This window comes from Suricata suricatta, chromosome 8 (assembly GCF_006229205.1).
Source record: "Suricata suricatta isolate VVHF042 chromosome 8, meerkat_22Aug2017_6uvM2_HiC, whole genome shotgun sequence".
Lineage (NCBI taxonomy): Eukaryota > Metazoa > Chordata > Mammalia > Carnivora > Herpestidae > Suricata > Suricata suricatta.
The window spans coordinates 120,891,495-120,918,461 of NC_043707.1; the positions used below are offsets into that span (position 1 = coordinate 120,891,495).

The 26,967-nt window shown below is 41.3% G+C and overlaps 1 protein-coding gene across 2 annotated transcripts in view; it reads left to right on the forward strand.

The window, feature by feature from the left end:
* Positions 1–25,169, forward strand: part of TAF12 (TATA-box binding protein associated factor 12) — a 30,929-nt gene extending 5,760 nt beyond the window's left edge. The window contains exons 1-6 of one of the 2 annotated variants that reach the window (XM_029946231.1): positions 8,544–8,562; positions 9,278–9,529; positions 11,685–11,762; positions 17,505–17,619; positions 23,208–23,296; positions 24,692–25,169. In XM_029946231.1, the coding sequence (XP_029802091.1) occupies positions 9,362–9,529; positions 11,685–11,762; positions 17,505–17,619; positions 23,208–23,296; positions 24,692–24,727 (486 nt within the window). In that variant the 5' untranslated portion in view covers positions 8,544–8,562; positions 9,278–9,361 and the 3' untranslated portion in view covers positions 24,728–25,169. Of the gene's footprint in view, positions 1–8,543; positions 8,563–9,277; positions 9,530–11,684; positions 11,763–17,504; positions 17,620–23,207; positions 23,297–24,691 lie in introns of those variants that run through there. The other variant, XM_029946232.1, reaches the window with a different exon arrangement.
* The last annotated feature ends 1,798 nt before the right edge of the window (positions 25,170–26,967 follow it).

The window sequence follows — 26,967 nt, forward strand, 5'->3', positions numbered from 1 at the left end:
TCTTCGGTGAAGGGTCTGTTGAGATCTTTTGTCCTTTTTTTTTAATTGTGGTGTTTTTTTCTTATTGTTGGATTTTGAGAGTTCTTTCTATATCCCTGATACAAGTTGCTTGTCAGATATGTGATTTTGAATATTTTCTCTTAGTCTGTGACATGTCTTTATTTCCTTTTCTGGAGCAGGAGTTTACATTTTGATAAAGTCCACTTTATTGATTTCTTTTTTTTTCATAAAGTTTATTTATATTGAGAGAGAGAGAGAGAGAGAAAATCCCAAACAAGCTTCGCACCATTAGTGCAGAGCCCAGTGTGGGGCTGGAACTCACAAACCATGAGATGACAACCTGAGCCAAAGTCATATGCTTAAATGACTAAGCCACCCAGGCGCCCCTCAGTTCCTTTCTTTCGTGGATTATGCTTTTGCTGTTATATGTAAGAACTCTTCCCTGACCCAAAGTTATGAAGATTTTTTCCCTATATATTTTCTTCTAAAATTTTTATAGTTTTACATTTTTTATTTTAGGTCTATGATCAGTTTTGGGTTTGTTTTTGCATAAGGTATGAGATATAGGTCAAGATTCATTTTTATTGCTACTGCTGCAGTTTTTGTTACATTTAAAAACAGTTGTCAGAATTACCTATTTTTTCAGGGGAAACAAATCAAATAGTACTTTAATTCTTTTTTTCATAGGTAACATATACACATGGTACAGAATTTACGGTCTATGATGAAAAGTAAATCTCCCACCTTGGTCCTATAACCCACCCAGATACTAGTGTTTCCCTCCCTACCAAGATAACTCTGTTACCAGTTTGTTACTTGTCTTTCCAGAAATAATATATGCATTTACAGTTATATGTCTTTTAATGATAACAAATTATTCTCACTATTCTGTATGTTGGATTTTCAGTGAATGATGTATCTTAGAGGACATTTCATAAGTTTTTTCATTTTTTAAAAACAGCTTTATTGAGAGGTGCCTGGGTGACTCAGTTCGTTAAGCGTCCGGCTTCAGCTCAGGTCACAATCTCACAGTTCGTGGGTTCGAGCCCCACGTTGGGCATTGTGCTGACAGGCTCCGAAGCCTGGAGTCTGCTTAGGATTCTGTGTCTCCCTCTCTATCTTCCCCTCCCCTACTCATGCTCTTTCTCTCTCTCAAAAATAAACATTAAAAAAATTAAAAAAAATTAAAACAGCTTTATTGAGATGTCATTGACATACCATACGATTCACCATTATCAGATGTATAATTCAATGGGTTTTTTGTACATTCAGGATTATGCAACCACCACCATAATCTAATTTCAGATGATTTTTGTCCCCTCCTAAAATAAACCTTCTCCCATAAGCAGTCAATCCCTGTTCTTCTCCCTGACTCTTCAGCCCTGGCAACCACTAATCTACCTTCTGTCTTGATAGGTGTGTCTGTTCTGGACATTTCATATAAATTCAATAATATAATATGTGCTCTTTTGTGACTAGATTCTTTTATTTATTTTTTTAATTTCTAAAACGTGTTATTTAAGTAATCGCCACACCCAACATGGGGCTTGAACTCATGACCCTTAGGTTAGGAGTTACAGCTCTTCTGATTGGACCAGCCAAATACCCCTGTATTCTTTCATTTAGCTTAATATTTTCATGAGTCTTACTCTTTTTCAATGTATTTCATTGTGGTTATACCCTAATTTATTTAACTCTCACTTGTGATGGACATTTAGGCTGATATTCCTTGTATGTACAGTATTCTTTTTACATAGACGTTCAATTATAATATAAATTGCTAAAGATGGAACTCTGGGGTCAAAACAATATATGTTTCTCTAATTTTGGTAGATACTACCAAGTAGCCCTGTATAGAGACCTCTAACTAGTTTATATTCCCCCCACTCCAACAACATATGAAATGACTGTCTCTCCATAAAATTTTCAGAGTACTAATAAAACTTTTTCATTATTGCCAAAGGAAGAATAAATAGTTTTAATTTGCATTTTTATTATGAATGAGAATAAAGGTAATTTTATTACTTTAAGAGCTATTTGAATTTCTTGTACTGTGGGTTGTTTTTGTTTTTCAGGTTGTTTGGGTTTTTTGTTTTTTTTGTTTTTTTGCAATTTTTCTTTTGGGTGGTAGGGTGCCTATTGATATATAGATTTTTTTATATGTAAAAGAAATTAGTTCTTTGTCTTTGATATATACTGTGTATATTTTTGCTAGTTTGTTTTATTGTCCTTTAACTTTGTTACTATGCAGACATTTTATTTTTTATTTTTTAAAAATTGTATTTATTTTTCAGACATTTTTATTTTTTATGTAATTGAATATGTCAGGTCTTTTATGGCTCCTAAGCTTTGGGTCATCTTTATTTTATTTATTTATTTTAAATGTTTGTTTATTTTTGAAAGAGAGTGTGTACAAGCAGAGAGTGGGGACAGAGGATCTGAAGCGGGCTCCATGCTGACAGCAGAGGGCCAGGGGATGGAACTTGTGATCCTCCCAAGTCATGACCTGAGCTGAAGTCAGACACTTAACTGAGTGAGCCACTCAGGCGCCCCCTTTGGGTCATCTTTAGAAGCACTTTTCATTTAAGGCTGAGATTTTTTTTTTTCCAATTTTAAAAATTAGGATAATAGTAGATTTATTTGCACTTATAAGAAATAATACAGAATAGGGGCGCCTGGGTGGCTCAGTCGGTTGAGCGGCTGGCTTCGGCTCAGGTCAGATCTCACGTTTGTGGGTTCGAGCCCCGCATCAGGCTCTGTGCAGACAGCAAGCTCAGAGCCTGGAGCCTGCTTCAGATTCTGTGTCTCCCTCTTTCTCTGCCCCTCCCCCTCTCATGCTCTATCTCTCTCTGTACCCAAAATAAAATAAAAAACATTTAAAAAAAAGAAAAGAAATAATACAGAATAGAGCACCTGGGTGACTAAGTGGACTAAGTTTCTGACTTTGGCTCAGGTCATGATCTCTTGGTTTGTGAGTTCCAGCCTCATGTTGAGCTCTGCATTGACAGTGCAGAGTCAGCTTGGGATTTTTTTTCTCCCCCTCTCTCTGCCCCTTCCCCACTCTCTTTTTCTCTCTCCAAATAAACAAATAGTTTTTTAGTTAAAAAAAATAATAAACAGAGATCTTTTATATACTTTGCCCAGTTTTCCTTAGTGGTAACATTTTGCAAAACTACTGTGCAATCTGACAATCATGATTGACCCTGATATAATCCACCATTCAGATTATAAATCATTCAGATTTACCCAATTTTACTTGTATTTTTTGACCTGTATTCATTTGTGGATGTATATGGATTAAGTCCCATACAATTTCATCACTTTTATAGGTTCTTTTTTTTTTCATGTGTATTTATTTTGAGAGAGAGAATGAGCAGGGATAGGGCAGAGAGAGAGAGACAGAGACAGAGAATCCCAAGCAGGCTTTGCACTATTAGCAAAGAGCCCAATGTGGGGCTTGATCCCATGAACCACAAAATCATGACCTGAACCAAAAATCAAGAGATGGTCATTGGTTGGTCATTGGTCAGTCATTGGTCGTGTAACTGACTGAGCCAACCCAGGTGCCCCCCTACAGGTTCTTTTATCTATCGCCACAGTCAAGACACTGAATGATTCTATCACAGAGGTCGCTTATATTGCCCTTTTATAACCACATCTGCTTCCCTGCCACTCAGTGCCTAACAACCTCACTAATCTGTTCCGTTCCTAAAATTTTGTCATTTCAAAGATGTTATATAAACATATTGTTTTATATTCTTTTGCTCAACATAATTCTCTGAAGATTCATCCAAGTTCTGTGTATCAAGTTTTTTTTCTTTTCATTGGTCAGTAATTTTCTATGATACGGATATACCAGTTTGTTTAACCATTCACTTCTTGAGAGACGCCTGAACTGATTGCAGTTTTTGACTGTTACAAATAAGCCTACTCTGAATATACATGTAAAGGTTTTGGTGTGAACATAAGTTCTCATTTCTCTAGGATAAATGCCCAGGACTTCAATTGTTGGGTCATGTAATAGTTGCATATTAAGGGTTTTTTCCTCCTATTTATTTATTTATTTATTTTTGAGAGAGAGAGACAGTGCAAGCAGGGGAGGGTCAGAGAGAGCGAAATACAGAATGTGAAGCATGCTCCAGGCTCTAAGCTGTCAGCACAGAGCCCGACTCGGGGCTCAAACCCACGAACCTTGAGATCATGACCTACATCAAAGCCAGACGCTTAGGGTTGTTTTTTTTTTCTGAGTCGACTTTATTGAGGTATAACTTGTGTACAATAAAATGTGCACATTGTAAGTATTTAGTAGTTTGATGAGTTTTCAGAAATGTATGCAGCGGTGTAAGCATCCCTCAGGATATAGAGCAGTTATATCTATGTAACAAACTTCCCCCATCCCCCTGTGTAGTCTCTGCCCCATCTATTGCTAGAGTTTAGTTTTTAGATCATTAGAGATTAGAATTTCATATAAATGAAATCAGGGGTGCCTGGGTGGCTTAGTAAGTCAGTCAAGTGTCGGATTTTTGATTTTGGCTCAGATCATAGTCTCATGGTTCATGGAATTGAGCCCCAAGTTGGGCTCTGTGCTGATAGCCCAGATTCTGGGCTTCTCTCTGGATTCTCTCTCCTCCCACTCTGTGTCCCCCTCAGAATGAATAAATAAACTTTAAAAATAAAATATATATTTAAAAATTAAGTAAATGGAATTATACAGTATGTGTTTCTTTTGAGACTGGATTTTTTTTCTTAAATATTTAAGATTCATCTCTGTTGGTTTGTGTATTAATGATTTGTTCTTATTTTCCTTTTTTTTTTTTTAATTTGGCTTGACACCCAACATAGGACTTGAACTCCAACCCTAAGATTAAGAGTCGCATGCTCTATCTACTGAGCCAGCCAGGCACCCCCTTTGTCCGTCCGTCCGTTCGTCCGTCCGTCCTTCCTTCCTTCCTTCCTTCCTTCCTTCCTTCCTTCTTTCTTTCTTTCTTTCTTTCTTCCTATAACTATTTAGACACACACGCACACACGCACACACACATACACACGTGTATGCACAAGAGCAGGAGAGGGGCAGAGAGAGGGGGATTGAAAGAATCCCAAGCAAGCTCCGTGCTATCACACACAGCCCATCTCAGGGCTCCATCATGAACTGTGAGATCATGACCCGAGCTGAAATCAAAGAGTTGATGCTTGCTTGACTGAGCCACCCAGGTAACCCTGGTTTTTTAATAAGCTATTTCTTAGAACAGTTTTAGGGGCCCCTGGGGGGCTCAACTGGGTAAGCATTTGACTTTGGGCTCGAGTTACGATCTCATGGTTCATGACTTCGAGCCCCGTGTAAGGCTCTGTGCTGACAGCTCAGAGCCTGGAACCTGCCTCAGATCCTGTGTCTCCCTTTGTCTCTATGCTCCTCCCCCACTCATGCTCTGTCTCTCAAAAATGAAAAAAGTTTTAAAAAATTTAGGACAGTTTTTGATTTACACAAAAATTGGGAAGGTAACAGAGTTTCTATCCACCTTGCACCCAGTTTCTTCATAGTAACATCTTACATTAGTATGGTACATTTGTTAAAACTAATGAACCAATATTGATACAATATTGTTAACTGAAGTCCATCATTTATTCAGATCATAGTCTTTCCATTTGTCTTCATGTCTCTTTAGGTTCCTCTGACAGTACATCCTTAGATTTTTTAAGAAACTGCAAACCATGTTAGAGTGGCTGTACTGTTTACATTCCCACTGCCAAAGTGCTAGTGATCCAGTTTCTCTGCATCCTTGTCAGTATTTGGCCTTATCACTATTATTTATTTTAGGCCTACTGCTAGGTGTGTAGTTTTATCTTACTGCGGTTTTAATTTGCCTTTCTTTAATGACTAATGACCTTGAATACCTTTTCATGTGTGTCGTTTGCCATCTGTATATCTTCTTTGGTGAAATGTCTGGTCGTGTCTTCTGTGCATTTTGTCATCGAATTAGTTTAAAAAACCTGTTGAGTTTTGAGAATTCTTTATACATTCTAGATACTAGTCTTTTGTTGGAAGTGTAGTTTGTAAATACTTTCTCCTCATCTGTAGCTTATCTTTTCATCTTTCTACATAGGGCTTTCACAGAAGAAACATTCTTAATTTGACAAAGGCCAGTTTATCAATATTTCCTTTTATTGATTGTGCATTTAGTGGTAAGTCTAAGAACTGTCTAGCTAGAGCCCAAAGATTTTTTTCCTGCTTTTTTCTAAAAGTATTATAGTTATACATTTGATATTAAAATATATGATCCATTTTGAGTTAGTTTTTTAATAAAGTGAGAGGTTTAGACTTCAGAATATTTCTTAAATCTTCCATGTTCTACTCTTATTTTATTTTATATTTAACATTTAAGATAAATCATTTTAGGGACACCTAGGTGGCTCAGTCGGTTAAGTGTCTGACTTCAGCTCAGGTCATGATCTCATGGTTCATGAGTTCGAGCCCCACATCAGGCTCTATGCTGACAGCTCAGAGCCTGGAGCCTGCTTCGGATTCTGTGTCTCCCTCTCTCTCTGATCCTCCCCTGTTTGCACTCCGTCTCTCTTTCAAAAAACAAACATTAAAAAAAAATTTTATATTTAAGATTTAAGTATTTGATCCATCTGCAGTGAAGGAGTGTATGAAGGGAGGAATATATATAGCCCCCTCATTCCAGATGGATCAAATATTTAAAATTTAAACTTGAAACCAGATGTTTTCCAGATGTACTTATATACTATCATTTATTCAATAATCTATCTTTTCCTTATTGATATATGCTATGAACATTAGAATATAGGTTTGTGTGGGAACACAAATTTTTGTTTTTCTGGGATAAACGCCTAAGAGTGCAATCCTTTATTTGGGTGGCGGTTGGGTGATTGCTTTATTGTCCTTAATTGTGGTATAATTTATATATGCAATAAAATGCACAGATCTTAAATATTCAGTGTGATAAGTTTGACATTGTGTAAGCCCACGTAATCATCACCCATCCAAATATGGTGTTCTATTTGGTGTTTATCCAACCAAATAGAGGAATAGGAAACGAAGGACAGTCAGTCGTAATGAGCGGTTATCATCTGCTTTGTTTAGTTTTAATGGAGGAAGTAGCTCACCTACCAGAATTATTGAAGATGTAGAAGTAATGTTTGCTTCTCAACAAAACAATACAGTAAATTGCAGTCCAGTCTCTTAGGGAGAAACCTGGATTTTTCTCATATTGTATGGATTCCCCTTATGTCATTTAAAACAACTTATTTTATTAATAGCCATTGGAACGATTCCTTAATGTTAATTCCTAATTTGACATATGATTACTCATATTTGGTGCTGTGTAGATAGACTGTGTTCTTGTCTATGGGTTTTATTATAGAAATTCCCATTATGCAGAAGTCTCTATTACAAAAAGTCTTCTACTTACTTTGAGCAATACCCAGTACTGTTTGGGAAGTCACTTGAAGTTTGTGGGAATGTCATTTGAAGGATATAATATGTTCAGTGAGATGAACATACTGATAATCTTTAATAAGTATTTTATAAAAAACTTTCTGTGGGGAAACAGTTTGCTTTTATAACATTACAGAACAACTATTACCACATTGTCAATCTGCCCCTCTCCTGATTCTTCTGGTAGTAACACTTGGGGGTAAGGGAAGAGGTTATGGTTAAAAAAGAAACAAGTGGGGGCACCTGGGTGGCTCAGTCGGTTAAGCGTCTGGCTTCGGCTCAGGTCATGATCTCACAGTTTGTGGGTTTGAGCCCCGCATTGGGCTCTGTGCTGACAGCTAGCTCAGGCCTGGAGCCTGCTTCAGATTCTGTATCTCCCTCTCTCTCTAACCTTCCCCTGCTCATACGGTCTCTCTCTATCTCTCAAAAATAAATAAAAACCATTAAAAAAACAAAAACAAGTGATCTTGATGCTCTGCTGTTCCCCTCAGCTGACTCTTGGCCACGTTTCTATTGGCCACTTAACCAGTGCATAATTAGTTGCTTTTCTTAAGGGAAAACCAGGAAAGGTGATTTCTCATATTAGAAAGTTAGACAATTTGTTGGGGAGGAACTCAGCTATGGGGGGGGGGGCAAGAGTTCACAGGTGCAGATGCTCATTTAGGTTGCTAAGCTTCACCAAGTTCTGATAACCACTACCATGATTCCTGCAAGTTCAAGTTTCACAATTTGGCCAGTGAAGTTTTCATATGCTGCTAGTTTATCCCTAATGACAGAACATCTGTTTTATTAGAATAGAATCTATTTTACTATAATCTTTATTAATTTTAAAAGTTGCATATGAAAGAGATGGAGATGTTTCCATATTCTTACTCTTGGTGCCGAGTAAGAATTAGACAGGAATACGGGTGTGTTTCTCCACATCCAGTGCTTGGATCCTGGTCAGTGAAGATGTGCTGGCCACACAACTGAAACGGTTCTGTGGCAAGAGTGGTGCTTGATGCCAGTTGTTCATTTACAGGTAGCTTTTGAAAATGGCTGCCTCTCAGTTCACCGGGCTCACAGCTGTTGCTGATGTAATTAAAGATCTAGACACTCAGATAGCTGTAAGTAAGCTTGTTGAGGCCACTGTTGGCGGAACTTGGTAAATGTGCTTCTGATCTTAATGACACCAAAGCTGCTGTCCACAGAGTCTACCTCATGGCATTAGAATTTAGTAGAAGTCTTGGCTACTCCAGGCTAGGGACTCTGCATGCACTTTAAAGATTGCTAACACTCAGAGAAAATTTGCTCTTGATGAGAAAGAACAGCTTTTAACAGTTGCCAAAAATTGTGTTATTAGACATAGCCCTGACTTAGATTAAAGCATGTTTTGAAGTGCCAAAATGAACTAATCTGTTTTCAGAAGTTTTCTGACTAGTGTAAGTATGTGATTGTGCCATGATTAATTTGACTTTAACGTTATTTGCTGTTGAAAAATAATGCATGTAGTACTTAGCCAAGTATTCACTTTTTACAAAGTCTTCAAAAATGTCTTACTCATTCTACTTTATTTTTGCCTATATGATTTCTCATTTCGTTTACTTTCTTATTTTGTAGACTATTTCATTTAGATTTTAGAGAAGACATAGTTTCTAAATATGGAGTGAGAGCAATGAACATTTCTCCTTCCCTCCAGTTTTAATGTTCAGGTATCACACGGTCACTATCCTGGAAATCCTGAAGATGCTTTAAGTCCAACAGAATATATAAGTTTACTTTCAAAACTTACCCTTTATTAAAGGCATTTTTGGAGCAAATTCTCTTGTTTTCCTTCCACAGTTGATTGGCCTTGGTCCTCACAGCTCCAAAAAGAAACAGGATCTTGATAAGCTCTATGAGCTGAAGTCCAAAGCTCGGCAGATTATGAACCAGTTTGGCCCCTCAGCCCTAATCAACCTCTCCAATTTCTCATCCATAAAACCGGAACCAGCCAGCACTCCTCCACAAGGCTCCATGGCCAACAGCACTACAGTAGTAAAGATACCAGGCACTCCTGGGACAGGAGGGCGTCTCAGCCCTGAAAACAATCAGGTATCACTTCTTATATTTTACTCTTTATAGGTACCTTTTATGAACGAGTTGTATGAACGAGTAATGCTTTCGGAGACGTCTGTCTCAGCGCTGCGTCTTTCTCTTAGGGTGGAAGGATCTTTTCCCTCCTTTGGACTTGTTTATTTATTTTTTTAAAGAGGTTTTTTGGGGGAAGAGGGGCACCCGGGTGGCTCAGTCGGTTGAGCATCCAGCTTTGGCTCAGGTCGTGATCTTGTCATTCGTCACTTACAGCCCTGCGTCGGGCTGGCTGCTGTCAGCACAGAGGACCCTTTGGATCTTCTGTCCTCCTCTCCGTCTGCGCCTCCCCTGCTCACACTCTTCCTCTCAAAAATAAACTTTAAAAAAATTAAAGAGTTTTGTTTTTGTTTTTTTAGTTTATTGTGAGAGAGTGGAGGAGGGGCAAAGACAGAGAGACCAAGAATCCCAAGCAAGCTTAGGCTTGAACTCCCGAACTGTGAGGACATGACCTGAGCCAAAACCGAGTCAGACTCTTACTTATCTGAGCCACCCAGGTACCCCTGTCCTTTGGACTTCTGAAGTTCTTTATGAAATTATCATGTACAATGTTTATCAGTGTTTATGTGTGTGATGTATATGTACATACATCCATACACACACTAACACAACATGTTGCCTATGATAGGTTTTTATATTTTTATGTATAAATATATATATGTTACATAATTGGTACATAATATTGTTAAATAAAATAACTAATGGATTCATCATTCATTATTCCTGTAATAAAAGTACCATTACCTTCAGTCTTTTCTTTTAGTTCATTCAGCTGCTGTCATTAATTTTCTGCAGTAATTCTAAAATCTGCCCCTCCCCCCCACTTTCTGCCCATGATTCAGATTCTGTGCAGAGCCACAAGAGATAAGAAATAAGTATTGTCTCTTAACTTGGACCTTGTAGTCTGGATAGAATAAAAGGGAGAGACATTTCAAGAAAATGGGGGAAGGGACCGGCAAAGGTGAATGGGGAAGGTGGGGCAAATAGCCAGGAAGCCAGCTTGTGTTGAATGCGGAGTCTTTTGGAGAAGAGCAGGAGGTAAAACTGTTTAGGCCAGATTATGACAGAATATACTGAGCATATACTAGTCAGTTCCTTTGGAACTTTTAGTCTTTAGACAGTCTTTGTAAATATTTAATAAAAGAGTAAGTAACATAATAAAAGTAGTATATGTTAGGAGGATTAACTTGGCAGTAAGTGGATAAGAAAGGTGGGAAAGGGTAGACTGAGAAGAAGACCAGGTCTAAGACTTCAGCAGTAAATCAAGATGTGCAGTGAAGGTTTGAATTAAGTGGTAATGTTAGAATGGAGAATGGATAGATCTGAGAAATCATGAACAAGTATGTATTTTTAAAAATTTGTTTCTTTTTTTCTCTTTTCCAAGAATATACATGCTTATCACAGAAATTTTAGAAATACAAGAATAAATAGCCCATAATTCTACCATCACCCCAAAATAACTATGGTTAGTATTTTAATGTATGTCTTTTGATTATTATTTAATGGCATATATACATAACATGACATTTCCTTTCTGAAAAAGAGATCACAGTTGCACGCATTTATACAACTATTATACAGAGATGAACACAGGTTCCCTGCCCTCAGGAGCTTTCAGACTATTAAGTTAGAAACAGGCAAGTTTACAAATATACACAATGATAGAAGGGTGCACAGGGTATAGTAGAAGCCAAAGGAAGAAGTGGTTTCTTGTACCTGAGTGGGCTCGGAAAAGCAGAAAGGAAACACCATAGACTGAGCAGATAGGAAGAAGGATGGAAGAGCACTTCCATAGGCAACAGAGGCACATACAAGTTGTGATGGTCAGAAAACCGCAAATTATTTAATGTAGAGGAAAGATAAGGCACAATGAGAAAGAGGTGACACAGAAATAAACCAACAGATGTTGGCCCCTTGTTCTCTCTGCTCTTGTGGCCTTGCCCTGGGCTGCTTCTACCCTGAGAGTGTAGTCTTGCAGAGTTCAAGTCTTGTAGGCCATACTGCTAACTTTTGGAAAGTAGAACTGAACGCAGCACAGTGACAGCATTTCTTCATTACAGGGTGATGGTTTTGCTCCCTTAATACTTGCTGAAAAAAATCTTCTCCCAATTAACTTTAGGTATTGACCAAGAAGAAATTACAAGACTTAGTCAGAGAAGTGGATCCTAATGAGCAATTGGATGAAGATGTGGAGGAGGTAAGGTGGGGTTGGGCACCCCAGAATCTGTGTCCCTGCGAGCTAATACAGAATACTGGTTAAGAACACAGACATTAGAGGCAGACAAATCTGAATCTGAGTCTTGGCTCTGCCATTTACGAGCTCTGTAGCTGTGGACAAGTCACTTATGCTTTTTGAGACACAGTTTCCTCTTGTGTTGGTAGGGTGTGGTATTATTATCCACAGGGTTATTGTGAGGGTCCGCTCGAATAACTTGTACAGATCACTCAGGAGAACGCCTAGCACTTTCTACCTAGCAGCTGTCACTACTTTCGCTTGGCGAAAAGGGCTTCGCTTATTGTTCACAGGCAGTCACTTTAAATAATTCTAGTTGTTTCTATAATATTCTTCCATATTTCTAAGTAATATACTGAAACAGATACTCTTTTATTTCTGCCTGTTGATAGAATTTTGTTAAACCACTCACATCCGTAAATGCTTTTCTTTCCCTCATTTTTCCAATATAGTTTTGTCGCAACTTTTGGATAACTCAGAAATCAGCATTTACATTATTCTGACCAAGAAAATATTGTTCACTACTGAACCAAGTCCTGTTTTGTACTAATTACAAAGTTGACAATTGACTCATTTTTATTTAGTTTCTGTGTGCGTGTGTGTGTGCCTTTTTTATTTGACTTCTATCAGCTCTGGTATGCACTTTATCAACATTTTTTTCCAAATGGAAAAATAATCTACAGATTTGAGTCTCTCCCCCCAACCTTCCCCCCAACCCAGAGATTTCACTCCCAGAATCCTCCATCTTCTTCTGGTCTGATTAATTTTAGGTCACTTGAACAAACCCCTCCTGGGTCTTCCTTTTGCTCCCCCCCTCCCTTTGGATGTCTTGTTTTCTAGATCCTACATCCTCTTTTTACTTTATTCCCTTCTTTTTGCTAGAGCACATTTTTATTACTGTCTAAGAAGGATAGATGGGAGGTGAATGTCTGAAATACCTATATTCTAACTTCACACTTAATTTTTAGCTTGAATGGGTTTAGAATTTGATTATGGAAATAATTTTTTTCTTTTAGTTGTAAAGGTATTGCTCCATTGTCTTTGAACCTCTTTTAAGAAATATGCAGGGGGCCTCATGCAACTTTTTGATCTCAGGGTCATGAGTTCAAGCCCCATGATTGGCAGAGAGCCTACTTAAAAAAAAAAAAAAAGACAAAAAGATCTTATGCTATTCTGATCCTAATTTTGTTTATTTTAGAGTCTTTTTTCTTTTTCCTTTTTTTTTTTTTTAAAGTAATCTCTATACCCAACATGAAGCTTGAACTTGTAACCCTGAGATCAAGAGTTGCATGCTCTACCAACTGAGCCAGCGAGGTACCCCTAGAGTCTTACTTTTTTTTCTATTCTGAATTTTCATATGAGCTTTAGTATGTATCTTTTTTCATTTGTTGTGCTGGGTTCCTGGAGCCTTCTTTTATTTTAGGGACTCGAGTTCCTCAATTCTGGAATGATTTTGTATATTTTGGGGTTTGGAATTTTTTGTTATTATTTGTTTTGCCTTTGCTGAAGAGTATGTAATGACATGGAAAGGAAATACAAATTACAAAAAAAAAGTATAACTCCATTTTTATTTTTTTAACCAGAGGGGAAAAACACTTGGTCTCTTTGTGTGTGGGGAGGGAGGAGGAGTGGTTGGGGGTGGGTAGCAGCTTTACTGAGATATAATTCATATACCATAGAATTCACTTATTTGAAATCTATAGTTCAGCGGTTGTAAGTCTCTTCACAGAATTATACAATTCTCAACACTGTCATTTTTAGAACATTTTCAAAAAATAAAGTTACAAAAAAAAAAAAACATTTTCATCACTGCTAAAAGAAACTACTATCTATTAGCAGTTATTCCCATTTTTTCCCAACTCCCACAACCCTTAATTAACTACTAATACTTTCTGTATTTATAGATTTGCCTGCTCTGGACATTTCAGATAAATGGAGTCATATAATATGTGATGTCTGTGTCTGATTTCTTTCACAGTATAATGCTTTTATTTTTTTTTAATTAAAAGAAATCTTTTTAATGTTTCTTTATTTATTTTTGAGAGACAGAGAGAGACAGCATGAGCAGGGGAGGGGCAGACAGAGAAGGAGATACAGAATCCGAAGCGGGCTCTAGGCTCTGAGCTAGCTGTCAGCACAGAGCCTAATGTGGGGCTCGAACCCACCAACAGTGAGATCATGACCTGAGCTGAAGCCAGACGCTTAACTGACTAAGGCACCCAGGCACCCCAGTATAATGTTTTCAAAGTTCATCCATGTTGTAGTAGATATGAGTACCTCATTTCTTTTTAGGGCAGAATACTATTCCATTGTATGGATATACCATTGTTTATCCATTCATCAGTTGATGGGTTGTATCCACTTTTTGATTCTTATGAATAATGTTACATTCACATGCAAATTTTGTGTTTTTTTTTTCTTTTTTAAAGATTTGTGCGTAAGTTTTGGTTTGGAAATCTGTTTTCATTTTTCTTGGTAATATCCTTAGGAGTGGAATTGCAGAGTCATGTGATAACTATGTTTTTCCTTCGAGAAACTGCCTCTTTTTAGAGTGCTACACTCTTTTACATTTACATTTTACATTTACAAGTGAGACTTCCACTTTCTTATATTAGTTTTTTGATAATTTCTTCTCTGTTTTTGCTCTTTCATCCTGTAATGACAATTGGTTGGATATTGAATCTTCTGCATTGGTCCTCTTAGGGTTTTTTGTCTTTGATTTCCTATTTTTCATTTCTTTATAATTCTAAGTTCTACTTGCTAGGGAGATTTTTCTTAGTTTATCTTCTAAACTTTTTAAGTTTTGTGGGGGTATTTTTTGTTATAAAAATTAGAATTCTCATGAGGTTTTCTTGATGACTAGTCCTCTTTTTTTCTTTAAGATTTCATTTTGGGGGCTCCTGGGTGGCGTAGTTGGTTAAGCATCCAACTTCGGGTCATGGTCTCGTGGTTCAAGGCCCACATCAGGCTCTGTGCTGACATCTTGGAGCCTGCTTCAGATTCTGTGTCTCCTTTTCTCTCTGTCCCTCCCCAACTTGCTCTGTGCCTCTCAAAAATAAGTGAAAAAAAAAAAAGATTTTATTTTGTAAGTAATCTCTGTAGCCAAGATGAGGCTTGAACTCACAAACCCAACATCAAGAGTCCTGCTCTTCCAACTGAGCCAGCCAGGTACTCCTAATAGGTCCTTGCTATCCCCAAGCCACTCTGTTCCTATTTTATGGCTGTAATATTTTCTCTTACCTCTCTCTCCAAGGAATTCCATTTTTTGACATTTTCTTCTATTCCCTGCATTGTCTTAGTGTCCTCTGGGCCCTTTTTTTCTCCTTGGTTTGCTTATTTTCTTTTTAGCATTGGAGATTTCCTTCACATGTTTGATGTTCTTGGCAATATGTTCTTAAAGACTGAGCCACTAAAAAGCTGGTTTTGAAGCAGAACTTACTGATTGGCTTCATCCAGTAATGTACTAGTAAATGTTTAGCAACCAATTCTGTGGAGAAAAAGGCACTAATTTTTAGCATTTCCTGAGATCTGTTGTGTTAATATTCCCAATATGCCCTATTTTAAGCTATCAACATGTTGCTGAATACAAGATTGTGTGTGAAGAAATGCATATAATTAATTGACTTTTATAGGCTCCTCTCAGCTGGCTTTAGCAAACCACTGGCTTCACTCCAGAATAGTTTGTCCACAAGTCAGCCTTCTTATTGCAGGATCTCTACATCTCAGCATCTGTAAATCTGTTGTCTGGAGTCATTTGGTATCTCCAGAGAAAAATCCTCCAGGCTCCTGTCTGGAGGGTTTATCTCTAGCCTCTGACATCCTGAGAGCAAGGCAAGAGAAAGAGTCAGTGTCCCTCCCCTACCGTTGCTGGGTCCTATGTGTTCTAATCCAGAGCCACGCCTATTCAGTGCTCTAGGGAATAAACCTGTGTTCTGGCGGGGGTGGGGAAGTCACTTGGCTGCTTTTGGAGGGAGGGGGATGGGGACCAGTTTGTATGTAGACATGTAATACTTTCTCAGTTTTTAGTTCCATACCTCAGCCCAATCTTTTATGTAAATAGCACTTCCAGAACCTCCATCTTTTAGGGGCTGCAAAGGGCAAATCAGTTTAATTCTCATTGGTTTTACCTCTGTGGACACTTACATTGTACCTTCCATCTGCCAAATCAGATCCCACTTTTCCTCTGTTATCTCCTTGACAAAAATTTACTTTAAAAGTTTATTGGAGGGGCGCCTGGGTGGCTCAATTGATTAAGCATCTGACTTTGGCTCAGGTCATGATCTTGCAGTTCATGAGTTCAAGCCCCACATCAGGCTGTCTGGCTGTCAGTCAGCACAGATCCCTGCTTCAGATCCTTTCTTCCTCTCCCTCTCTGCCCACCCCGGCTCATGCTCTTTGTCTCTCATAAATAAATAAATAAATAAATAAATAAATAAATAAATAAATAAAATTTTATTGGAATCTCTTGTGTCTTAACTTTTTCTCTCCAGTTGTTGTCTTTGTGGATTTATTGTCTTTTCCCCCCTTTATTGTTATTTTAGTGGATTTAGGGAAGAAGAGGATGTCATTTTTGGAGTTGATCTGCCATGTTTAATAAAAAATCTCTGTTAGGGGGTGCCTGGCTGGCTCATTTAGTAGAGTATGTGACTCTTGGTCTCAGGGTGGTGAGTTCAAGCCCCATGTTGGGCGTAGAGCTTATATTAAAAAGAGAAGAGAGAAAGGGGTGTTTGGGTGGCTCAGTTGGTTAATCGTCCAACTCTTTTCTTCAGCTCAGGTTATGATCTCACAGATTGTGAGTTCAAGTCCCATGTTGGGCCCTATGCTAACAGTGTGAAGCCTGCTTGGCATATTCTCTCTCTCTCTCTCTCTCTCCCCCTCTCCCTCCCCTGCTGCCCTTCCCCCACTGGTGGGCATGCACTCTCTCTCTCTTTCCCTCTCTCAAAATGAATAAACTTAAAAAAAATTTCTGGAAAAAAAAATCTCTCCATTAGAATCCATTTGGTTTCATACGAAAAATAACAATGCAATAACAGTCTAACAGAATAAGGAATGTCTATGATTGTAATTTTATTTTTGGCTATCAGAGGAAGCCAACTGATGAAAACTCCAATTTTTTCATTTGATTTTTAGCTTCAAATTCTGATTTTAGTCTTCACATAGTCCAGGATAATTGATACTGAAGTGGACAGAACCCAGGATTTGGACATGACATGGAAGTTGAATCCTGGTTCTAGTGCTTAGCAGTTGCATAGCCATGAGTCCACAGCCTTCTGTATAGAAGGAGCATAAAATCCATGCCCCATTATTTTACAGGATTAATATAAGAACTACGTGAGATAATGGAAATAAAAATGCTTTAGGAGACTGAGTGAGGAAGTATAATGATTCACTTTAGTTTTCTCACCAATTTCAAAAGAAAATGCGAGGGTGAGGGATTGGGCTGGTTGATCCCCAGGTAGGAAGTATAGAAAGTAATGTCCCCAGAAATGTGTGAGTTGCACTCAACCTAGTTAATGAGTTGATGTGTTTTTAGTGTTGTCCTCCCTCCTCCTCCTCCTCCTCCTCACCTTAGCCCAAATGTTGATTCCAGGGCTTCCAGTAGAAATCCTGACTAAACATGTGATTCAAGCAGACACAGTTGTCCCAGCAACAGGAGCCTACTCCGCCAGTGTCATGGTCACTCTCCCCCACTTTTGTCTTCCCCAGATGCTGCTGCAGATCGCTGATGATTTTATCGAGAGTGTGGTGACAGCAGCCTGCCAGCTCGCTCGGCATCGCAAGTCCAGCACCCTGGAGGTGAAAGATGTCCAGCTGCATCTAGGTATGTGGTCTTGTTTCTGCCGGAGGCGTCCACACTGTTGCTTTTTCAGGACCACCAGGAAGATCAAGTCAGATCACGTCAGAATTAGGCTCTTGGGCTCTGGGATGTACGTATTATTCCACAGCAGCATTAAATAGAGAAGGGAAATCCATCCGTGGTAAGGAGAACGAGCCCAGGCATTGAGTTTGCCACTTTCTGTTTGTATCATCTTGTCCTTCCTGACCTACTTCTCTTAGAGCCTGTTTCCTCATTTGTAAAATAGAGATCATAATATCATCCCTATAGAGCGGTCATGAGAATTACGGGTTATGTTTGTCATGTAACTGGCACAGGGCCTGGCACGGAATAAGAGTCTTATAAATGTAGCAGTTATGTCTCCACGATTTAAATAATGGTGTTTCTTTTCATTTTTAGCCTATTTATGCATCCCCCCCAAATTGTAATCATGATATACATATAATTTTGTGCTCTGTTTTTCTAAACTAACGTCAAGCTTGGGTTTTTCTGAGATAACACTGATAACCATTATCACTTGGGAAATAAACAAGCCCCACTCTGCATTGGTTACAGTGTGATCAAAAGAAAGTGAACAGTGTTGTGAGTACAGAGAGAGTCAAGCCAGCCGAATGAGGCAGATTGACGGATTCGGTATAGATCAGCCCGTGACGGATTATTGACAAAGACTTCCATCCCAGTGTCAGGAAGATATGGCCGGGGGAGGCACTGGTTGTCTTGGTGGAGTAGATAACACACTTCTGGTTAACGTTGCTGGTGTTAGTAATGGAGGACAGATATTCCAGTTACGTATTATTGGGTAACAAAGTGCTCCAGGACGGTGGCTTAAAATAAGAGCAATAGTTTATTTTGTCCCTAAGTCAGGAGGTTGACTGGGCTTAGCCAGGCGGTTTTGCTAAGGGGGTTCTCATGTATGTAAAATCAGGTGGTGGCTGGGGCTGCGTTTGTTCTGAAGGAGGCGTATTAGTCTCCTAGGGCTGTAAACTAGGTAGCTTAAAACAACAAAATTTATTCTCTCACAGTTCTGGAGGCCAGAGATCTAAAATCTAGTATCAGCAGGGCCATGATCTCTCCCGTGCTTCTGTGGAAGAATCCTGCCCTGCCTTTTCCTCGCTTGTGGTGGTAGCGAGCAATCCTTGTCCTTGTCTGCGTGTAGCTGCAGCACTCGGTCTCTGCCTCCGAGTGGCCTTCTCCCCTGTGTGAGTCTCTCTGTCTTTTCTGCTCCTTAGGATGCCAGTCGTACTGGATTAAGGGCCCACCCTACCTTGTATGACCTCATCTTAATTAGTTACATCTGCAGTGACTCTATTACCAATATATTCTGAGGTACTGGGGGTTAGGACCTAAACATGTCTTCTTCTTTTTGAGGGACACAGTTTGACCCAAAACAGGGTTTCATCATGTCCAAGTCTGACACCTGGGCTAGAAGCTCTCAAAAAGCTGGGACTCCACAGGTCTTCCTCTGTCTGCAGTCCCCTCCACGGTCCCATCCCGTGCAGTCCCGGGACAGCTGGACTTCTTACATGGTGGCTGCGGGCCCCCAGGATGAGTGTCCCGAAGCCAGCTGGCAGCAGGTGCATGGCCTTCACTGACCCGGTGTCTGAAGTCCCGCGGCGTCACCCCACCGCACTCTGTTCTTTGAGGCAATCACAACAATCTGTGCAGGTGCAGGAGCGGGAACAGCCTCCACTCCCCGATGGGAGGCGTGTAAAGGAATCTGCAGACAGGCTTTAAAACCACCACAGTGCAAATGGGTAGAAAGTAGAATGGTAGCAATGAGCGGCCACAGGAAGGGCCAATTTAATGTGTACGGAGCGTCAGTTTGAGATGATGAGGACGTTTTGGAGATGAATAGTGAAAATGGTTGCACAACAGGTGAATGTGCTTAATGCCACAGAACTGCATGCCTAAAAATGGCTCGTTAAAATGGTAGATTTTATATGTACTTTGCCACAACCCTCCCACACACAATAGATTATATTACTTTGAGAGTTTAGCATTCCTGGTTTTAATTTTTTTTTAATTTGTTTTTTTTTTATTTTTTTAATGTTTTATTTACTTTTAATACAGACACAGACAGAGCATGAGAGGGGGAGGGGCAGGGAGAGAAGGAGACACAGAACCAGAAGCAGGCTCCAGGCTCTGAGTTAGCTGTCAGCACAGAGCCCGACGCGGAGCTCGAACCCACAAATGTGAGATCTGACCTGAGCTGAAGTCGGAGGCCTAACCGACTGAGCCACCCAGGTGCCCCTTTTTTAAAAATTTTTTAATGTCTTTTATTTATTTTTGAGAGACAGAGAGAGACAGCACGAGCAGGGGAGGGTCAGAGAGAGAGGGAGACACAGAATCTGAAGCAAGCTCCAGGCTCTGAGCTAGCTGTCAGCACAGAGCCTGACACGGGGCCTGAACCCAAGAACCATGAGATCATGACCTGAGCCGAAGCCGGCCGCTTAACCAACTGAGCCACCCAGGCACCCTTGTTTTTAATTTTTTTTAAGTTTATTAATTTTTTTGAGAGAGAGCACATAAGTGAGGGAGGGCGCAGAGAGAGAGGGAGAGAGAGAATCCCAAGCAGGCTCCGTGCTGTCAGTGCAGAGCCGATACAGGGCTCCATCTCACAAACCATGAGATCTTGACCTAAGTCAAAATCAAGAGTTGGATGCTTAACTAACTGACCCACCAAGGTGCCCCAAAATATTTTGTATTTTAATTACTGAAAATAACATTGGAACATTAGTTTATTCATTAAGGGTGAGAAGTAATTATCATAGAGACAAAAATACTCACAAGTCTGGGTGGCCAGAACAGCTTCTGTAGCAGGTCGAGTGGAGGTTGATGCATAATCAGATCACTTGGGGGGCATGGGATCCGAGCATGGGGAATTGAGGAACCTGGTATTGAATGGCACTGGACCACCCAGGTCTGCTGCACACCGTCCACAACGAAGATAGGCTGTAAACTCTGGACACCTCCTGTCTTGTGACAGACTGGGATGTGTGCGGTCAGGTTTGCTTCTCACCCGATTTTCTGTACTTGGGTAAGTAACCTCTCTTTCTGACAGGGTCCTTAGAAATGTGGAAGTTTAGGAGCACCTGGGAGGCTCAGTTGGTTAAGCATCCAACTCTTGATTTTGGCTAAGGTCATGATCTCATGGTTCATGGGTTTGAGCCCTGCATCAGGTTCTGTGCTGACAACTCAGAGCCTGCTTGGGATTCTCCCTCCCTCTCTCTCTCTCTCTCTCCCTCTCTCCCTCCCTCCCTCCCTCCCTCCCTCCCCCTTTGCCTCTCCCCACTCATGCTCTTTTTCTCAAAATAAGTAAATAAACTTAAAAAAAAAGAAATGTGGAAGTTCAATGAGACAATGTACATGGAATGCTTTGTGCAATGCTGCTTTATTTTTATATTTTTAAGTGTTTTAAAATTTATTTTAGAGAGAGACAGAATGCAACCAGGGGAGGGGCAGAGAGAGAGGGAAACACAGAATCTGAAGCAGGCTGCAGGCTCTGAGCTGTCCGTGCAGAGCCTGACGCGGGGCTTGAATTCATGAACTGCGAGATCATGACCTGAGCCAAAGTCAGACTCTTTACCAACTGAGCCACCCAGGCGCCCCTACAGTGCTGCTTTATACCACGCATTTTACTATACCTTTTAGCCACTAAATGATTATTGTTGCTATTACATTAATATTATATAAAATATAAATATATGCATATTTAAATTTTTTAAGTTTTCATTTATTTTAGAGAGAGTCCGCAAGGGAGGGACAGAGAGAGAGAGGGGACACAGGATCCAAAACAGACTCTGCACTGAGAAAGGAGAGCCAGTGTGGAGCTTGAACTCAAGAGCTGCAAGATCATGACCTGAGTCAAAGTTAGATGCCTAACCCAGTCACCCAGGCACTGCTAAATAGATTTACATATATTGCTACACATACTTACATGTGTGCATTCTTGCCTGGTAGTTACTATCTTTTTTTTTTAAGATTTTATTTTTGTAAGTAATTGCTACATCCAACGTGGTGCTCAGACTCAAAATCCCAAGTTCAAGAGTCACATCCCCTACAAACTGAGCCAGCCAGGCACCCGGCTACTCTCTTTCCTTAAAGAGACTTTGCATATCTATATCCTGATCTACTTTTATTCATTGTAAAGTTTAATTCCCAGAGAATAATCTTTTTTAAAGGATCATTTTTTATAAAGTTTATTGTTTTTGAGAGAGAGAGAGACAGGGTATGAGTGAGGGAGGGGCAGAGAGAGAGGGAGACACAGAATCTGAAGCAGGCTCCAGGCTCCGCGCTGTCAGCCAGTACAGGGCTCAAACTCAGGAACTTCGAGATCATGACCTGAGCCAAAGTCGGACACTTAACCGACTGCGCCACCCAGGCACCCCAGTCACTTTCAAAGACTGACAACAGATATTATTTTCAGAAGGCTTCAGGTATTTTTATTTTCAAAAAAATCCTGTAAGAGAGCTGTATATAAAATTATTCTAGAACCAGACATGAATCATTTATTCACCCAGTAGTTACTGTACAGTAGACACAAAGTAGAACTATAAAATCACTAATCCTCAATTTGATTTAAGTTAGTGGCTGCCTGGGGCAAAACAGATTTGCAAAACAAATGTTTTCAGTGCTTTTGAGGCATATGATAAAGTATCTAACTCCTTTTGAGTAGGCTTATTCCCTAAATAATCTTGTGTAAGTGCAGTTTTTTTATGTTGGGTATACTTAAAGTGCAACCCACTTTTATTTGTGGGCTTGGGGGTCCGTGTAGCTATGCCAATTACTGACATAGTCGAATAAACAAAACTTCTGCTCTCTTGGAACTTCTAGGGACACCCTTACAGGGATGACCGTATCCAGTGCCACCAGAACACAGGGCTGTGTGGTGGACACACCTGTGTCTACATCCATATCTCTGTGCATTAATCCCAGGCTCTGGGATGGCATTATGTCATTGAATGCTCTCAACCACCCTGTGACCTGGTTATTACTGTTTTCACTGCCATGTAAAAGATGAAGAAACTGAGGCCCAGCGTCTACAGTGAAGCTCAGAACTGGGACTTGGCTTTTAACTTCAGAATGCTCTGAATGCCTTTCTGCTCCTCCTCGTCCTTTGGGTTTGAGAGGGGTGGCTTTGAACATAGGAGTAAGACAACTGAAGGCCCCTGGCTGGCTCAATGGGGAGAGCATGTGACTCTTGATCTCAGGATCATGAGTTCAAGCCCCATGTTAGGTGTGGAGACTACTTTAAATTAAAAAAAAGCAACTGAAGAAACAAATGACTTTTCTGTTCTTTTGGGCTGCATGGAACCTTAGGGCTCAGAACTCACAACCTGGACTCATTTCCCCCTTTTGTCTTTGCATGGAGGTCGAATGGTGTCATTTCAAACCTTGGAGGCACCACATGTGATTCCCCCATTTGTATTCCATAGAATCCCTCTGCAGGGTTACTGTCAATTAATACAGCTGATTGCTCAATAAGTCCTCCCTGGCCCTTGTCTGAGGGACCCCCTGCACTCTGACGCTGCCTTCCCTGTCCCCTTATCTCTGTGCTGGCCTCTTCCTTGCAGAACGCCAGTGGAACATGTGGATCCCTGGATTTGGCTCTGAAGAAATCCGACCCTACAAAAAGGCCTGCACCACAGAGGCTCACAAACAGGTGAGGAGCCGCCAGAACCCCGAAGGGTGCCACAGCTGACCTCTGAGCTGTCTGAGGGAGCGAGGCAGCGTGACAGCTACTGTCACGGCAGTTGTCACTTCTCCCACAGAGTAAGCTCCACTCGCTGGACCAGAGATCAGAGAGGGCAAGAGGCAGCAGGGCTCCTGGGAGAACAGTGAGATGCATCTGTGGCACTTTGCTGTTCCCACATGTGGCCTCAGTTTTTTCTCTCAGCCCTGACGGGCACTACTTAAACCTGTTGAATATAGATTCTTCTAATATGGACAGAACTCGCCCCTCCATGTCTCCCTAATGAAACCCCTCTGCACTTTGCTGTCAGAATGTCCTATGTGGCCCTCTGACTAGAGGGCACTTTAAAGAAAGGAGAGATGAGCCATACTTGTGTGGGAGGGTCACACCCAGGCTGCTGTGCTAGGCATTCTGGCCTGTGTCCCAGCCTCACCTTTGTTCTCTGTCCCTCTGACTGCAGAACTGAGGGGTCAGTATGAGAACTAGCTCCACTTCTGCTGTGAACAAGTTGTCCCTGTCATTGGGCAGTCTGAGAGCAATGATGGCTTCCTCCTGACAACATCTCAAATTAGCTGGCTACTCTGATTTCAAAAGTGAGCTCTTTCTAAGCTTGATGGGCACAGTTGGGTGGTTCTAGCTGAGTGTCTCTGGCTTTTCCATATCCTGGGATCTCTTCCTCACAGAGGAAGCCTTACACGGAAACACTGCTAGCTTGAATTGAAGAATCACAGTATCCCTCCAAAGGGAGTCCTTCAGACAAGGGATGGTCATTTTGGCTCTGTTTCTAAATTACCCATTTTTCAGCTCTATCTCCCTCCTTCCCTCTCTCGCTCTCAGCAAGTATCATAATATTAGGACAATCTCTTGGTCAAAGGGTAAGCAAAGCCAATCAGTAATTTGGCCAATGACTGGAAATAGTAAAATTTGAAACCTGTAACCTGAATGTCTCCCTGACAGGCTGTGGTGGACGTTGTTAGTGTCAATTTCCTCCATTGTAGGTCATCAAGAGTGAGACGTCAGCTCCCTTTTATGTGTGGCAACAGTCTCAAAACAGTCCCCTTCCCTATTTTCTTCATCCTCATAGAGATTGGGGTCTAGAATCCTCAGAGATGGTCTAGAAAACACGCTTTGGTGACCTGTCCCCTAAGTCCCCAAAAGGCAAGAGCCGTCACCTTCTGTTTTTAACTTTCTTGCCATCCTGCTAAGCTACAGCAGTTTGCGTCTTTTGGTCAACAGAATGGATCCACTGGCCTGTCCAGACATCTCTCAGGGCTCCAGCTTGTGGTATTGACCGTGCCACGCAGGGGTGACTCGGACAGTTCCTGGCTCTAACCTGTGTTACTGGTTATTTCGCTCTCCTTTCAGAGAATGGCATTGATCCGGAAAACAACCAAGAAATAACACACGGAAAGGTCAGGGAATGGACAACAATGTGTTTGGAGATACTTGAGCTGAGACCTCAGCCATCTCATCCTTGGATTTTTTTTTTAATGCTTTACAGAGAAGCATATATTTTTTATTAACAGTGCAGCAATATCTATAATGACTGAGAGGATCTGCCAAAAGAATAAAGCCTCCTACCCCAACTTCCAGTCCCTTTTCCCTGCCGTCTCAGAGAGGAACGATGTATCTTCCAGAGAAGATTTTATTTGTGGTTTATTATATAAGTGATTGCATATGAGACAAAGCATTATGGTCTTGTTTGGTGAGACAGTGTTAGCAGGATTTGTAGAGGTTTTTGCTTCCTTCTCCCTTCCCCTTTCCCCTGTACTTTGTAATGTCAGTGTTTATATGAATATGACTTTCATTTGCTTTTCCAGAATAAAGAAGTTATTAATTGAAAGGCCCAGGGTAGACATGGCTTACAGCCTTTGGAAGGCCAGAGGGAGTGGAGAGGACAGCAAGGCTGGAGGGAGCGCTCTGTCAGCAGGTGGCAGCACCATTGTTCATTGCTGTGACGAGGAAAACCAGGAATGTTTCTGTTCTTTTACTCCAAGGAAGACCATGCCAGCAGTAGGAGTTTGAGTCCAGTTTCTCTGCCATAAGAATGGGGCAGGGTGATCTTCTCTCCTGAGCCCTAATCTGAGGAGTTTGGGCAAAGCCTTTTTTGATCTGCTCTTCTAGAACTTCTGGAGTTCATCCTTGGCCCTAAGAAAGGATGGCAGTAGCTTGGGAAAAGGCCCATCTGTGCAGGTGCCTGTCTGTTCTTAGATGTTGATATCCCTGACTCCTATATTTTCAACATCATGCAGAGGAAACCAGGCTCCTTAAGACCTCAGGCTCATGACCTTCAGTGGTACATAGTATCGCCCTGTTCTGAGCCCAGCATAGCCCTTGTGTATTGTGAGGGTTCCTTGGGCTTCAGGGGGCGTGGCTGTTCCATCCAGGGAGCACCAGCATGGGTATACCCACCTTGCCCTGCTTTTCTCCTCTGCCTTGAAGCTTGCCCTGAGATGGGACCCTGCTTTTCATTCCCTCCCAGTTGGAATTCGGTCCCATACCCCCTCTCTTCAGGCCTCGTAGATCTCTTAAGCGAGCAGCTCATAGGCCGTGCTGATGTTCCTGTTGCTCTTGGCGAAGGTCTCAACATAGTGAGCACCCAAAGAGGCAGCCAGCTTCTCTTCCTCCGGCATCACCTGGTGCTCGGGCACCAGGTCACTTCAGCCTACCACCAGGAAGAGGATGTCGAAGAGTTTCACTTTTTCCAGAACCTCCCAATGCCACTGGGTGACACTCTCAAAGGATGTTCAGTTGGTGATATCAAACAGCAAAAGGCCTTCTCGCTGAGTTCTGATAGTCACTGACCTTGACAACCAAGAAGGAATCCAGAATTAGTTTTGAAACCTTCATTAAGGACAGAAAGGGACAAAGGAATCGGGGCAGTTTAATGGAAGGAGCTGGGGGAGAGTCAAAAGGTCTCAATTCCTGATCAGCTGTGTTGACAGGTAAGTGGCTTCATCCATCTTGAGCCTTGTCCTATCTGTGTGGAGGGGCTGGTTCATTCAGAAAGTATTTATAAGCTGGGCCTGGGCCTGCAGTCCTGCCACAGGGTAGGTGTAAAACTGCCTCTCTGCCTAGGGCTGCAAAAGAGAGCTTCGCAGGACTGGGGGCTGTGGGGTCTGACCGGCTGAGTTGAGTGACTCACGTGAAAGGGAGGAGATCTCTTCTGGGGAGAGAGAACTGCCTGGAAGCCAGCCCCCGAGGCAGTGCCTTGAGTGAGGTGAGTCAGGCCAGCTCACGCAGTGCCTCGTAGGCCCCAGCAAGAGTGTGCTTTACCCAAAAGGTAACAGGAGCCACTGAAGGATTTTCATCAGGTTTGCAGGTTTTTTTTTTTTTTAACTTTTTTTTAATTTTTTTTTTTTATCAATTTTTGATACAGGAGAGACAGAGCATGAGAGGGGGAGGGTCAGGGAGAGAAGGAGACACAGAACTGGAAGCAGGCTCCAGGCTCTGAGCCGTCAGCACAGAGCCTGACGTGGGGCTCGAACCCACGAACGTGAGATCTGACCTGAGCCGAAGCCGGAGGCTTAACCGACTGAGCCACCCAGGCGCCCCCAGGTTTGCAGTTTTAAGACCTCACCCTGGCCAGCGGTGGAGTACAAATAGCCGGGGGGGGGGGGGGGGGGGGGGGGGGGGGGGGG